General features: G+C 49.6%; 1 protein-coding gene across 1 annotated transcript in view; it reads right to left on the bottom strand.

The window, feature by feature from the left end:
- GLS (glutaminase) overlaps positions 1-10,533 on the bottom strand; it is a 107,192-nt gene extending 96,659 nt beyond the window's left edge. The window contains exon 1 of the mRNA XM_064433873.1: positions 10,424-10,533. Coding sequence (XP_064289943.1) covers positions 10,424-10,518 — 95 coding nt within the window. The 5' untranslated portion in view covers positions 10,519-10,533. The remainder of the gene's footprint in view (positions 1-10,423) is intronic.
- Positions 10,534-12,070: the final 1,537 nt, after the last annotated feature.

Below are 12,070 nucleotides of genomic sequence, written 5' to 3'. Positions count from 1 at the left end.
GCACCCTGATCCTCACATTTCACTCCCTTTGCACTACTGAAGAAAAGGAGAGCATTTTGGGGATGCAGAGCCTGGCTCTGCCACAGCAGCTGGCTCGCAAACCAAGCAGTTCTTACTGCAGGGACCCCCTGCATTTTCTCTGTTGAAGTAATTTGTGTAGGAATGATGACACCGTCATTAAGGGTAGATGTTAATAGCGATATCTACACAAAGAGTGTAATTTCAGCTGCTCTGTTCAGGCTGTAGCCCACAAACATCAATAAGCAGGGTGAATAAATCCACACATGTCCCTGTGGGATGACTCCCCTGACTCGCTTTTCATCCTAAACCCTGGTGAACTAAAAGCTACAGTCATCTCTACTGCAACCGGGTATTTAGGCTTATAAAAAACAATAAATCTTTACATTCACAGAAATGGCTCGGGGTGTTATCCAGCATTCCCTGACCTCAGGCACAGCCTCTGCTCCCATCCTCTTTGTGGCCAGGAGCCCAGGGTTTCCCAGCCAGCCGTGCCAAACCTGCCAGGCACTGCAAGGGCACCTGGGGCTGTCAGTGTTTCTGCTCCGCTTTTCACCTGAGTGTCTCTGTTCGGGAGCTGTAACACCCATTAATTACTACTCTGAGCAGTGTGATGGACTGGGATGGGTTTGGGCTTTGGAGGGACACAGCAGTTCAGCAGGATCCAGCTTTCTCCATGCCTGCATCTCTTCCCCTCGCTCAGGCGGAAAACAACAGCTGTGACAAGCGGGGGAGCAGCATCGCCCACTCCCTACTCCCACTCACGCCGGGAAGAAAACAGCCTGCTCTCAGTTCCTCCTCACTTCTGTCGGCTTCCAGCAGTGCCGGGCTGCCAGCGAGGCAAGAAGTCGTGTCAGCAGAGCGGGTGCAACTCTAGAGATAAGGGGAGGTCACTGGTTAAACATCTCATTGATTCTTTTCCAAGGACGGGAATTACAGAGTGCCTGCAGCACTCGTAAATTGTCATTGTTGCGGGATGAAGTTCACCTGTAGTAGCCAGCCATGAGCAGAGACTTTGTCAGAGTCAATGATTAGTTATTTATTTCCCTGGATTTCTACAATACTAAAGTGGCACCCATCCAAAAAGCTCTGGGCTTAGTGCCATTATTTAAAACATGCACATCCGAAGTTATCCACCCCCTGACAGCCTCACCCCCAGCAACACCCAGCTGCGAGCCTTGGATGGGGGAAAGAGAAGGAGGGAAAAATGGAGAAAAGCAAGAAGCAGTCCCCTTGGCCAGCCCACTCTTCTCTGGGAAGAGCAGGACCTCCCTCTAATGCCCAGCTACCTGTGTTCTCCCAGGACACAGGACAACCCCTGCAGCCTGGGGTCAGCTAACAGCACTGCCACAGCCTCACCCTTGCAGCCAGGCTTGGCCAGGGCCTCCTCACATCCCTGCAGGTCACAGGGATGCAGGTGCTGGGGCCAAGAACAAGGATCTCTAAATCCTGGTTTGTGAGCAGCTAAACCAGGATGGGAGACCGTCTGCAAGGCGAGGGAGAGCTTTTTCTCAAGCCAGGAAAGGGAACAGTGCCTCTTAATATAGCAAGGGGAGTAATATAAAAAGTCTTCCCTATCTCCCACCTCCCATCCCTCCTACATCCTGACTTATTTTAGTGCCTGGCTACACCCTGGCATGCAGAAAACCATTAGGGTTGCCAAATGCCTGTTTCGGGAGACAATTTACATACACAAAATAATTTTGTTTTTGTTTGCTGCTCCTCACTGGAGCACCTGTGGCTAAGGCTGACCAGCAACCCTGCTGACAGCTCCTGAAGTTCCAGCAAACTTGGCCTGCTGGCTGGGAGCAGTCTGGGCCTCCTGGCCTCAAATCCCAAGGGGTTTCTCTGGTCCTGGCCATGCCTCCAGGTGTGCTGGTGGCCAGGCTGCAGGGAAGGGCCGTATCGGGTCCCTGCCCACCCTGGCACCTGCCAGGGGACAAGGGGGGATGTTTAATGGGTCACGGCCACACGACACCACGGCTGGCAGCAACGCAGAGTCTTTGACTTTGGAGTGAGGACAGCGAGACCCCAGCTGTGGTGGGCTGAGGAAACCTCCCCTCCCACAGCAGCTCTCTGTGTCCCAGGGAGAGACATTAGTCAGAGCCACAAGGTGAGGTCACAAAGTCACATACTGAGACCACAGGGCCTGTTTACACACAGCTCTGGAAAAAGCCTGAGCAAAGAAAACCCTTATTTTTGGAAGAAATCCTGCAGCTTCCCCACGTTTCAGTGGTGGTCAGCATCCCCTCCTAGTCCCAGCAGAGCAAAGCTCTTGACCTGTCCCTCGGTACAGGGCACATCTGCCAGAGCATCTCTGCATCCCAAGAGATGTGCACTGAGGAGCCCAAGCTAATGACAGCTGTTCCTTAATTTTTGGTCAAACTAAGTATTTTCTGTGACAAAGGCACTCACAACAGAATTCAGCTGTTGGTGAAACATGCGTACTGATGAAAGCTGCCACTTCATAAATGAAGGCTCCTCCATTAAAAAAAATCTTATTTTATGGAGTTTCATTTTAATAATATTATTTTTACCTATTAAATTGCATGTCAGAAGTAGTTACTCTATCATGTCATATTATGACAGGAGTAATAGTTGAAATATTCTCCTTTTACTTGCCATTACAATCACAAAGAGCAGCTGTTATCTGGGGCTGTTCAAGACATCTTTTCTTTGTTCTAGATCAAAGTGGCTCCTGTTTGTGCCCCAGTGAAGTCGTCAAACCATTTCATTACAACATGAACATGAGCCACTTTGATCTAGAAACAAAAGCAAGGGAGATTAATCAGTATCTAGCCAAACCACTCTTAATTAAAAAATTAAAAATAAAAATAGCTGAAGCTCTTACATCATACTATGATGTGTAGGTAATTGTAAGGCATGTAACGCACTGCCTTTACAGGGATGACACAGAAGTTGGAATGGCAAAACATCCATACACACTAACCAGATTTTCCTCAAGCATTCTAAAATTTAAAAAGAAAGTTAAAATAAAATAATTTTAAAAATAATAATTAGTAAAATATTTTCCCAAAATTCCTGTTTATGGAAAACTGAAAATATTTGGGTTTGCTCTAATTCAGCAGCTACAGATTATTTTCCTTTGTGACATTTTATAAGAATCCTAAAATCCAATCCTGAACTTTATCTCTCTATCATATGCTGGGTTTATAAAACACCATCTTCAAATAATGTCTGCTGAAGGCTGATTTGGCTTTAAATGTTTAACAGACGTTTGCTGAATTCTTTCTGAGCCAGGTGATCTCCAAGGACAAAAAGAAATACCAGATTTAGTAAATCCAGAATATTTCACAGGCATCTTTCTGTCTCATCAAGCAGGTCCTAGATAATCTAAGATTTTTCTTCAAGTTTACAATACATTTATAAATTAAAATAGCAAGACAAATTATCAAAATACTTTGATTAGAAAAAAAGAAAGTGAATTAATTGCATAAGGTTTTTAAAAAGTCAAAAGACATTCCTGAATCCTCAATTTCTAGATCCAAAGATTGAAGGTTTAGGGATGAAGTAATATTCCCTTGTTTTTCTCATCAGCTACTGGCCAACTCTTTTGCTGAGTAGGGGAAGGAAAAGCCCCAGCAGTTGCACTGTGCAGAAACCTTGCTGGAGGCTGCAGTGGCAGCAGGAGAGATCTGAAGGGCCAGGGGTTTGTGTTCTCTTCTGGTGGTCCTTAATAAACTCTGTCTCCTGCCCCTCTGCTTTCCCTTTGATTTGCTGTCCCTCAGCCCTGATCGTTGCTTTTATTTGTGCAAACCCAAAGCTTTATATTTTAAAGGACTGTCTCAGCACTCCAGCAGATGCAAAGCACAACAGCTGGATATTAATGCAGCTTGGCATCACAACCATTTGGGGCCTTTTTCTCCCTTAATTAATGCTCTACCATATTACAACAAGGAAACAGTTTCTCTTCTTTTATTACCACCCTATCCCTGAGCCAAGTATTAAATAAGTCTTAATTTAATTAGTTCTTGTATTTTCTCCCCTTGCAAGATTATTCAGTAACACAAGGCTCCTACCCAGCTCCCTTTCTTGCAGACAGATAGAAATCCTGCTGATGGTGGTGGGAACACTCCAGACACCTAATTTACATGCAAGACGGATTACTGGGTTATGAAAAGTAGAGATATTTTCAACCAGTCCTGTGGTTCACCTTTTGCTTTGCCACACATTCCCAAGCTGCTCCGCTCTCCCTGCCCTTCTGCAGTGTGTGGGGTTGCCACCAGCTTCAGACCTCACTCCCAGCACCACCAGGCTTGTCCCACCTTTGGGTTGCTCCAGAAAAATTAAAGCTATGGACTGTAGATTTGAGGGTTATATATCCCCTTATTCTGCTGGCATTGCTACTTTTCTTCATTCCCAGCTTTTCTCTGCAGACTAGGTGAGCTGGTTTTTCTCACCCTGGTGTTTTGAAGGGAGGAAATGTCTCTGGTCTCCACTCTTAAGCACACTCCTCTTTGGAGTGGGCCGCTGGTGTTCTCAGACTCCCTGGACATCTGGATCCAGAGCACATCCTGCTCGCTCCTTCATGAGTCTGCCCACCAAAAGCCTGGCTGGAGACCAGGACTGCAGCATCTGCTGCATTCCCATACTCCACCACTAAAATACCCAATTAACTGGGCTGCTGTCCCAACAGATCCACTCTCATTCCATCAAGGGGAGGCTTCTGCTGGGATTTGAACTCACAGAGCCACTGTTGTGTGTGCCCAGGGTAGAATCTGACCAAAGGGGACCTTAAGGGCTGGGACTGCTGGAACAGAGCTCTCCAAGGGGCACAAACTGCATCAATATGGGTTGGAGCAAGCCTGAGTCTCATCCCAAATCTCATGCCGAGTGGGAACAGCAGTGAAAGAGTGCTGTGCCTCCCAGTGAGCCCCACGCTGTCCCTGGCGCTCGCTCTGGGCAGTGAGCTGTAACAGCAGCTGCCGAGGATGCTGCTGAAGGGTTTGGCACCACTGACATCTGGGCACTGCTGATCTTGGCTCACCACCTTCCTTGGGTGACCAGGAGCAGCAACACATGCCTGGCAACCCAGAGTAGATCTGGCTTTAGAAATCCTGCAGATGTTTTGACTTAGGAGTGGGCATCTCATCCTTTTGAGGCACAATAAATAACTGACATGCTGTGATTAGTCACTCAATATCAATTGATGTTCACAGTCACAGCTTGGATGGAGCACAGAAAGCAAAGCCCTTGGGAAGGGGATGCACAGTCATACAGGTCATCTTTAAGGAAGAAAAAACCTGTCCCAGTCTTATTAGCTAGGCAGTGCCTGCTCCATGAAGCACACACTTCCAGCCGAAAATGGGGAACATCACCTTGAAGCAACAAATTACAGCAAAACCCAGAGCCTCAGGACAAGCGCAACCAAGAGAACAAGCTGGTCCTGGCTCTGAGGGTTTCATTCAGTCCAGAGCAGAAAACCCTTGGGCTGAGTCAGGCTGTGAGTCACATCCATCGATTTGCCAGCGCTCCTGCCAGCAGGCTTGCAGGGGCTACAGCCTTCCTGCTGCTGGCTCTGCCCCCAGCACCCACCTCAGCTCTGCCTCCGAGCACTCTGCCTACAGGAGACTGGGAGCAACACTCCCAGCAAAGAGCAAGGAGAATTCTGGCCCTGAGCAGTGTCAGGCAGAGACATCAAATGCCAGCAGCACTACAAGGCAAAGGGAGAGATTGATGGGAAGGGTGAAGAGGCAGAAGAAGCCTGGGCAGGAGTGGGTGTTTGGTCCAGGTACTGGTGACAGCACACCAGGAGGCTCTGGAGTCTGAGAAAAGCACTCTGCAAAAGGAAAAACACATTCGAGCAGCGAGGTGAAAGGTCTGGAAAAAGCGGCGAGCGAGAGAGAAGGAGTAGGAGGAAACGTGGGCGCAGAAGTAGGTGGTGCCACATAGCAAGTTTCTGATGTAGCCGGGAAAGGCATCCAGAGCTCCCAATTTCCAGGCCCACACCTTCACCAGGAGACCATCTGTGCTCTCCCAGGGGGAAGGAGCCCCTGGGTCAGGCAAGAGCGTTTTCCTCATTCTGCAAAAAATAGCAGGCGGTGCCGAGGCGCGGAACAGCGCCGCTTCCCAGGGTTCCTGCGCTGGCAGTGACGCTGCGAGCTGGGTCTGTGCCTGCAGAACCCACTCTGTGGGAGAACTGCATCACTGCTCTGGGACCTGCCATACTCACCTGCCTCCTGAAATGGTGTCCCTGATGATGTTTTAAAAGCACCAGATGATAGCTTGGCGTTTTTTCTGCAAGTGCACAGCCACAGGTAATCCAATTCCTCTCTTTGTAGCACTTCAATGAGGATTTTAGGTTGGACTTTTTTTGTGATTTAAGATTGTCTTTCAGGAAGATAGTCATATCCCCAGATTCTCTTGAATGCAGACTAGAGCAGAGCAACCAAACAGTACAGTGGCGGGTCTCTCCGTTTTTTCATTTTCCCTCCAGCCTCAATTGAAAGGAAAATTCTGACAATTCTGGATAGCGATTCCTTTTCCTGGTATCATTTGTGTTTGTGAGAGCAGGCAGAACACTCACCTGTTTCTCCAAGTCCTGATGTTGAGGCATCATGGGGAGGACTCACAGAGAGTGTCAGGAGTGCCTTCAGTGCAGCCCTCAGTGAGGGCACATCCCCATTGCACTGGCCTCATCCCCTGCAGAGCCCCATCCAGCACGGCCTTGAACTCTTCCAGGGATGGGACACTCACAGCTGCTCTGGGCAGCCTATGCCAGAGCCTCAAAGGGAACAATTCCTTCCTAATAACTAATCTGAACCTGCCCTGTGTCAGTTTGAAGCCATTACCCCTTGTCCTGTCACTACCTGCCCTTGCCAACAGTCCCTCTGCAGCTCTCTTGTAGGCCCTCTTTAGGTATTGAAAGGCTGCTATAAGGCTCCTCAAAGCTTCTTCTTTTCCAGGCTGAACTAGCTCAGCCCATCTTCATTGAAGAGGTGGTCCAGCCCTTTGACCACATTTGTGGCTCTCCTCTAAACTCATTCTGTTAGGTGCATGTCCTGAGGTTTAGGTGTCCGAGATCAGAAGACTGACATAAGCTGCAATGGTTCTTAAAGGCAAGATGTAGCTCATCTACAAAAAACAAGGCACCTCTGGCAGGCCCTTCAGCTGCACCTCATGGGGTTGGGAGCAGGGTCAGCAGTGGATGACACATCCAGCCCCTTCCCCAGCACGGCTGCAGAACTGCCCAGAACCCCTAACAATGCATCAAAGTGCTTTGCAAACACCACAGCCCATGAGGAGCAAAACGCGTCCCATTAATTTAACAAAGAAGGTGTACAGCGGGGGGAGTGATGGCTGTGCCAGCCTCACTGCCAGGCAGGGGCAGGACAGAAGGAACCCGGGCACTGTCAGTCCCTCAGTGTCCCCTGCCAGCAGCACACTCCTCCTGGGTGCACAGGGCTGCCAGCAGCTCCAGCACAGCCACAGCAAGCAGCAAACCAAACCAGCCTCTCGCCATCCCATGGGAACGCAAACTTTTGACACCATTGGAGAGCGCCCTGCGATGGGAGCTGTGGATTTGCATGTCTCTGCTCTCTCCCTGTGAAATGCAGGGGCCAGTTTTGCTGTGTTACCTGTAATAAACATTTAATGCCACACATTCAGGATCACTTGTTTGCCCTGTAGAACATTTCTCTTCATGCATCAGACTCGGAGAACAAAGCCTGGACTGTTTAGCCGCAGGATTTAACCACCTGTTGTAATACCTTGTTGATCTAATCTTTTGTTTTAATTAAAAGGCTTTCAGCCGGGTTTGAAGGATTTTTTCTTCCCTGCATCCAATGCCAGCTTGCCACCTGCTTCACTGGCTCTGTCTTGGCTGTGGAGTTCACATTGATCCTTTCATTGCCTCCAAAGGCAGGGAAATGGATAGAAAACAAACAAATCCACCTCAGCAAGTGTCCAGCCTGACACCCAGCACTGTCTGGCCACTGCTGGGCACAGCAAAGGGTGAAATGAAACAGCTGCCACAAGTGGGGAGCTAACAAAGCAATATGCAGAGTGTCTGCTGCTCTCCAGGCCAGCTCATCTCTATTTGAGGGAAGAACCTTTGGGCAGTGAGATGGGACCCCAGCCCAGCGACACCCAGGGGATTGCTTGGGCCAACAAAGAAAGATGTCTGCGTGAGGCTGAGATGTAAACTTGGTTTCAAGCACTGACTTGAATTCTCATCTATCTCATAATTAAAACATACACAGCTACATCAGGAATCTCCTGCAGTGGATGCATACTTTAAGATGGCCACTTTGAATATCATTTTGACTTTTTTCCTCCACAGATTTAAATAAAATCCAGACTCCACCAGCCAGCAGAATTAGTTTTAGCCTTCTGAGTAGGTCACTTCAGAAGAGGAAAATCAGCAAATCAAAAAACAGTATTTCAGAAAATGCTCTCACCACTCCCACTGCAGCCATGCCCTGGTACTGCCTTCCCCAGCCAGTCACAGCAGCTCCTTGGTAAGATACACTCCATTCTCCTTCCCATTCACAATTCTTTGTTCCTATCAAACTTCAAAAGCTTTTCTTATCCTTCTGAGGAGCACAGTGACAAGCCCTTCAAAACTGGCCACATGCCTAACATACCAAAATAATTTGAAAACTCTGTATTTGCACTGTTTCTGGCACTTCACTTCAGCCAGTGCTACCAATACAGCAGGGAATCCAGCATGGCCCCAACCATCCCTAAGGAGCCACCTTCAGCTAACACAGCCACCACCCCCTGTAAGAACGAAACATCATCCAAGAAGAGAGCAAGCAAGGCTTTGGGAACATCAAGTGGCTGCATTTTTCCTTGCCTTTCCCCTGCTTTGCAAAGAGGCATGTTAAAAGCCAAGACACCTTCGGTGCCATAGCATCCAGCACTCTCCTCTGCTTCCCTGGAGGCAGCTGCAACTGGGAAGCAGCGGGTCTGGCCAGTGGGAAAGCAGGACACAGGGAGATGGCTGCTCCGAGGCTGGCACGCCGTGCCGCCGAGACCTGTCAGGATGTGTCACAACACGCAGCGTGTCGTGCCTCGCCGCTCTGTCGAGCAACAAGCCGGAAAAAAAAGGGAACAAAAAAAAAAAAAGGGAACAAAAAAAAGGATTCGGATCTAATACATGAGTGGGCCGGTATGTGCAAGAGAGATGAATATGAAGTAAAACATGCTGGATGCTACAGTAATAACCGGGCGCACACGGAGAGGCTGGAAGGGAGCCAGGGAGGGGAGATACCAGAGGGATGCTCTGAGCTCAGCGTGTGCGTGGCGGAGAAGCTGCAGCTCCTGAATGAGTGCAAGGCGGATCCCGAGGCTGCCGCGTGGGCGTCAGGCTGACACCGCTCCACCAAAACCAGTGGGAGCCCACGTCAACCCCAGGCTGGGGCCGTGCCCCCTGCCAGGCTCAGCAGTTGGTTCACCAGACACCTGGTGTGTGGGGGGAAAGCTGGATATTGTCCTTTAAAAATAAAGTGGTTCTTATACATATGTCAAGTCCAGCGAACTGTGGTGCCAAGCACAGAGAGGGGTGACCTCAACAGATCCCTGCGAAACACAAGAATGTGTTCCCCAGTATTTCTGTATTGAGGGTGGGACCAGCTCACACTTCTTTATATGGCAATGCTGAACCTAAGGGCCCCTCTGGTAGGAGCTTTGTGTCCAAGCAAATCCCATCTTGGTGACCAGTGGGAGGAGAACGGAGGTCACAGGCAGGCACCCACTGCCAAGCAGCATCCCTGCCTCCATTCCCTGCCCGCGGAGGCGGCGGGAGGCAGGGCTGCCTTCCCCAGGTCCCGTGGGCGTTCACATGGCCCCTTCGCAGCAGCCAAACGCACATTTACGAAGAGCAGACTCCTAACGGCATGGGGATGAGTCATTACGGGCTTTCAAAATGCGTAAATATGGTCACATCCTAATTCAGTGTGTCACAACGAGCTACCCTGCATCTGCGGGTTACTCGGCTCCACAGAAACCTCGGAAATTCCTGCCCAACCTTATGATGCAAAAATTCATCTAAATTCGTGTCACTGCATGCAGAGAGTTAATGTGGTTTTTAGTTTTTTTTTTTAATTTTGGCACTGGATTTCAATGGAGGCTTATCTGCAGTGCTACAACCCAGTACTGCTATGTTTTGCATCACAAATTTACAACCGAGTAATAAGTAAACACAAGATTTTTTTGGCTTGGATTTTCCAAGGTGATTAAATAATTTTCTAAATAGCTTTGAGAATGAAGCTGTCTGAAATCCCCAAGGTAATAGGAAATTGACTGCATCCCCATATGCTCCATAGACATAGGAGGAATTCAAATTTACTGAGAAGTAATATAAAATATTTAAGAAAGCAAACAGAATTGAATAAAACCTCTTGCAATGTAAATTAAATCTGCCCAAACCAGCAGTGATTACCTTTGCTGCCATGGCTCCTCCAGAGACTGTGTGTGCCTCAGGCTGCATACGGCCCCTGCCTCACCAACGCCCGTCACAGACAGTGTGCACCTCATATGTGATTTGAAGACCTCCAAATATTTTTTTCAATGTTCAAAAGCAGTATTTGTTGCACACTCGCCCAAAGAGCAGGAAGACAGGAGCATCAGGAACCAAGCTGAGCGGTGCTTTGGGAGCCAGCAGGTGCCTGGAGCACCACCTGATGACCCAGAGGATTGGCAGTAGCCTCCCTTAGGGCTTCCCAAGCTTTCCCACAGTGGGAACCACCTGCAGCACCCCCCTGAGCCCTGAAGCACTGCCAGCTCACCCAGGCACGGCCCGTCAGCTGGAGCCCCGTCCTCGGCTGAGAGCCACAGCAGAGGGAAGGGGCCCCGGCCATGCCCGGGCCTGCAGGGGCAGGGGAGGAGCAGGGCAAGCCGCCCCGGCTGGGGTCTTCCCGGTGGGACCGGCCTTCATCCCGACCCAGCCGGGCAGGGGGAGCCGAGAGGCACCGGGGGAAGGGCTCTGGAAAGCCATCCCTCCTGAGCAGCTCGAGGAAATTCATATTTCATGTTCTGCTCCTTCTCTGCCCACGGAGTTCTTTCTCGTGGTGGTGCGTAGGTGTGTGTGAGGGATTTATCCTTTCCCCACTGAATCACTGCAGCACAACATCTTTTCAACCCTTCTGTACAGCACAAAAGAGCCTCTCGGCGTTTCTCCTCATTTTCCTGCTTAAGGAGACAGCCAGCAAGCTCCACAGTGTGACCCACTTGCACCCCAGCTCAAGGCTGCGGGCTGCTCGAGTCCTGCTAGCTCTGGTTGGGGGCATGTCTGGGGAGAAGACATCCCTCCTTCTGCCAGCTGGCACCCCAAAACCCCGTCCCGATGCCAGCATGAAGGTGCCTGGAATGATGCTGCTTGTTCAGCTGGAAAATAGCTCCACAGTGAAGGGAAGGAGCAGAGCATGGCGCACTGAGCATGCTGGGCTCCCCTCAGGGCCTCAGGGGCCCAGATCCAAACCAAAGAATTCCCAAATCCCAATTGCCACAGTAGCAAAGCCTTCATGCTTTAACCAGGGGCTGCTGACATGCTTCCATCAGGTCTGATACTGGTGTTGTGTATGAGTTCTCTGTATTTGGAAGGAAAATGGGGAGAAAATGAGTTCTGCAGTTATCATGAGCAAAGTCATTGCCGTGAGTGGAGGCTCACCACAGACGAAGGCCCTGCTGGCTGACCCTCATATCAACTGCTTATTTAGGAAAAGACAGAAGAGCTTTGGAAGGTAGCCAGCAATAAAATCTAAATTTTGGCTGTACTTCCTGAAGCTTCAAGTGAGCATTAATGACCCTCGTGTAAGCTGTCCCATCCAACAGTGCTTTCCAACCAAGGATGTCACAGCTTGGAAAGACACTGTGGGCAGGCCTGAAGCAAACCTGTGGGTCCCAGCAGCACAGTGCCCTTCCAGCACGACTGGCGTCTCACTGAACTTTGGGCAGCCACTGCTCAGCCCACTGCAAGTTAGAAAAAATAGACGTCTGAAGGTTTTCCAGTTATACTTGTGCGCAGCCTGACAGACCCAATAAAGTGGCTATGCCCCCCATCCTTGTACCTTCAACACAAGAGCATATA

This window comes from Passer domesticus, chromosome 10 (genome assembly GCF_036417665.1).
Source record: "Passer domesticus isolate bPasDom1 chromosome 10, bPasDom1.hap1, whole genome shotgun sequence".
Classification (NCBI taxonomy): Eukaryota; Metazoa; Chordata; class Aves; order Passeriformes; family Passeridae; genus Passer; species Passer domesticus.
This window is presented reverse-complemented; position numbering and strand designations above follow the sequence as displayed.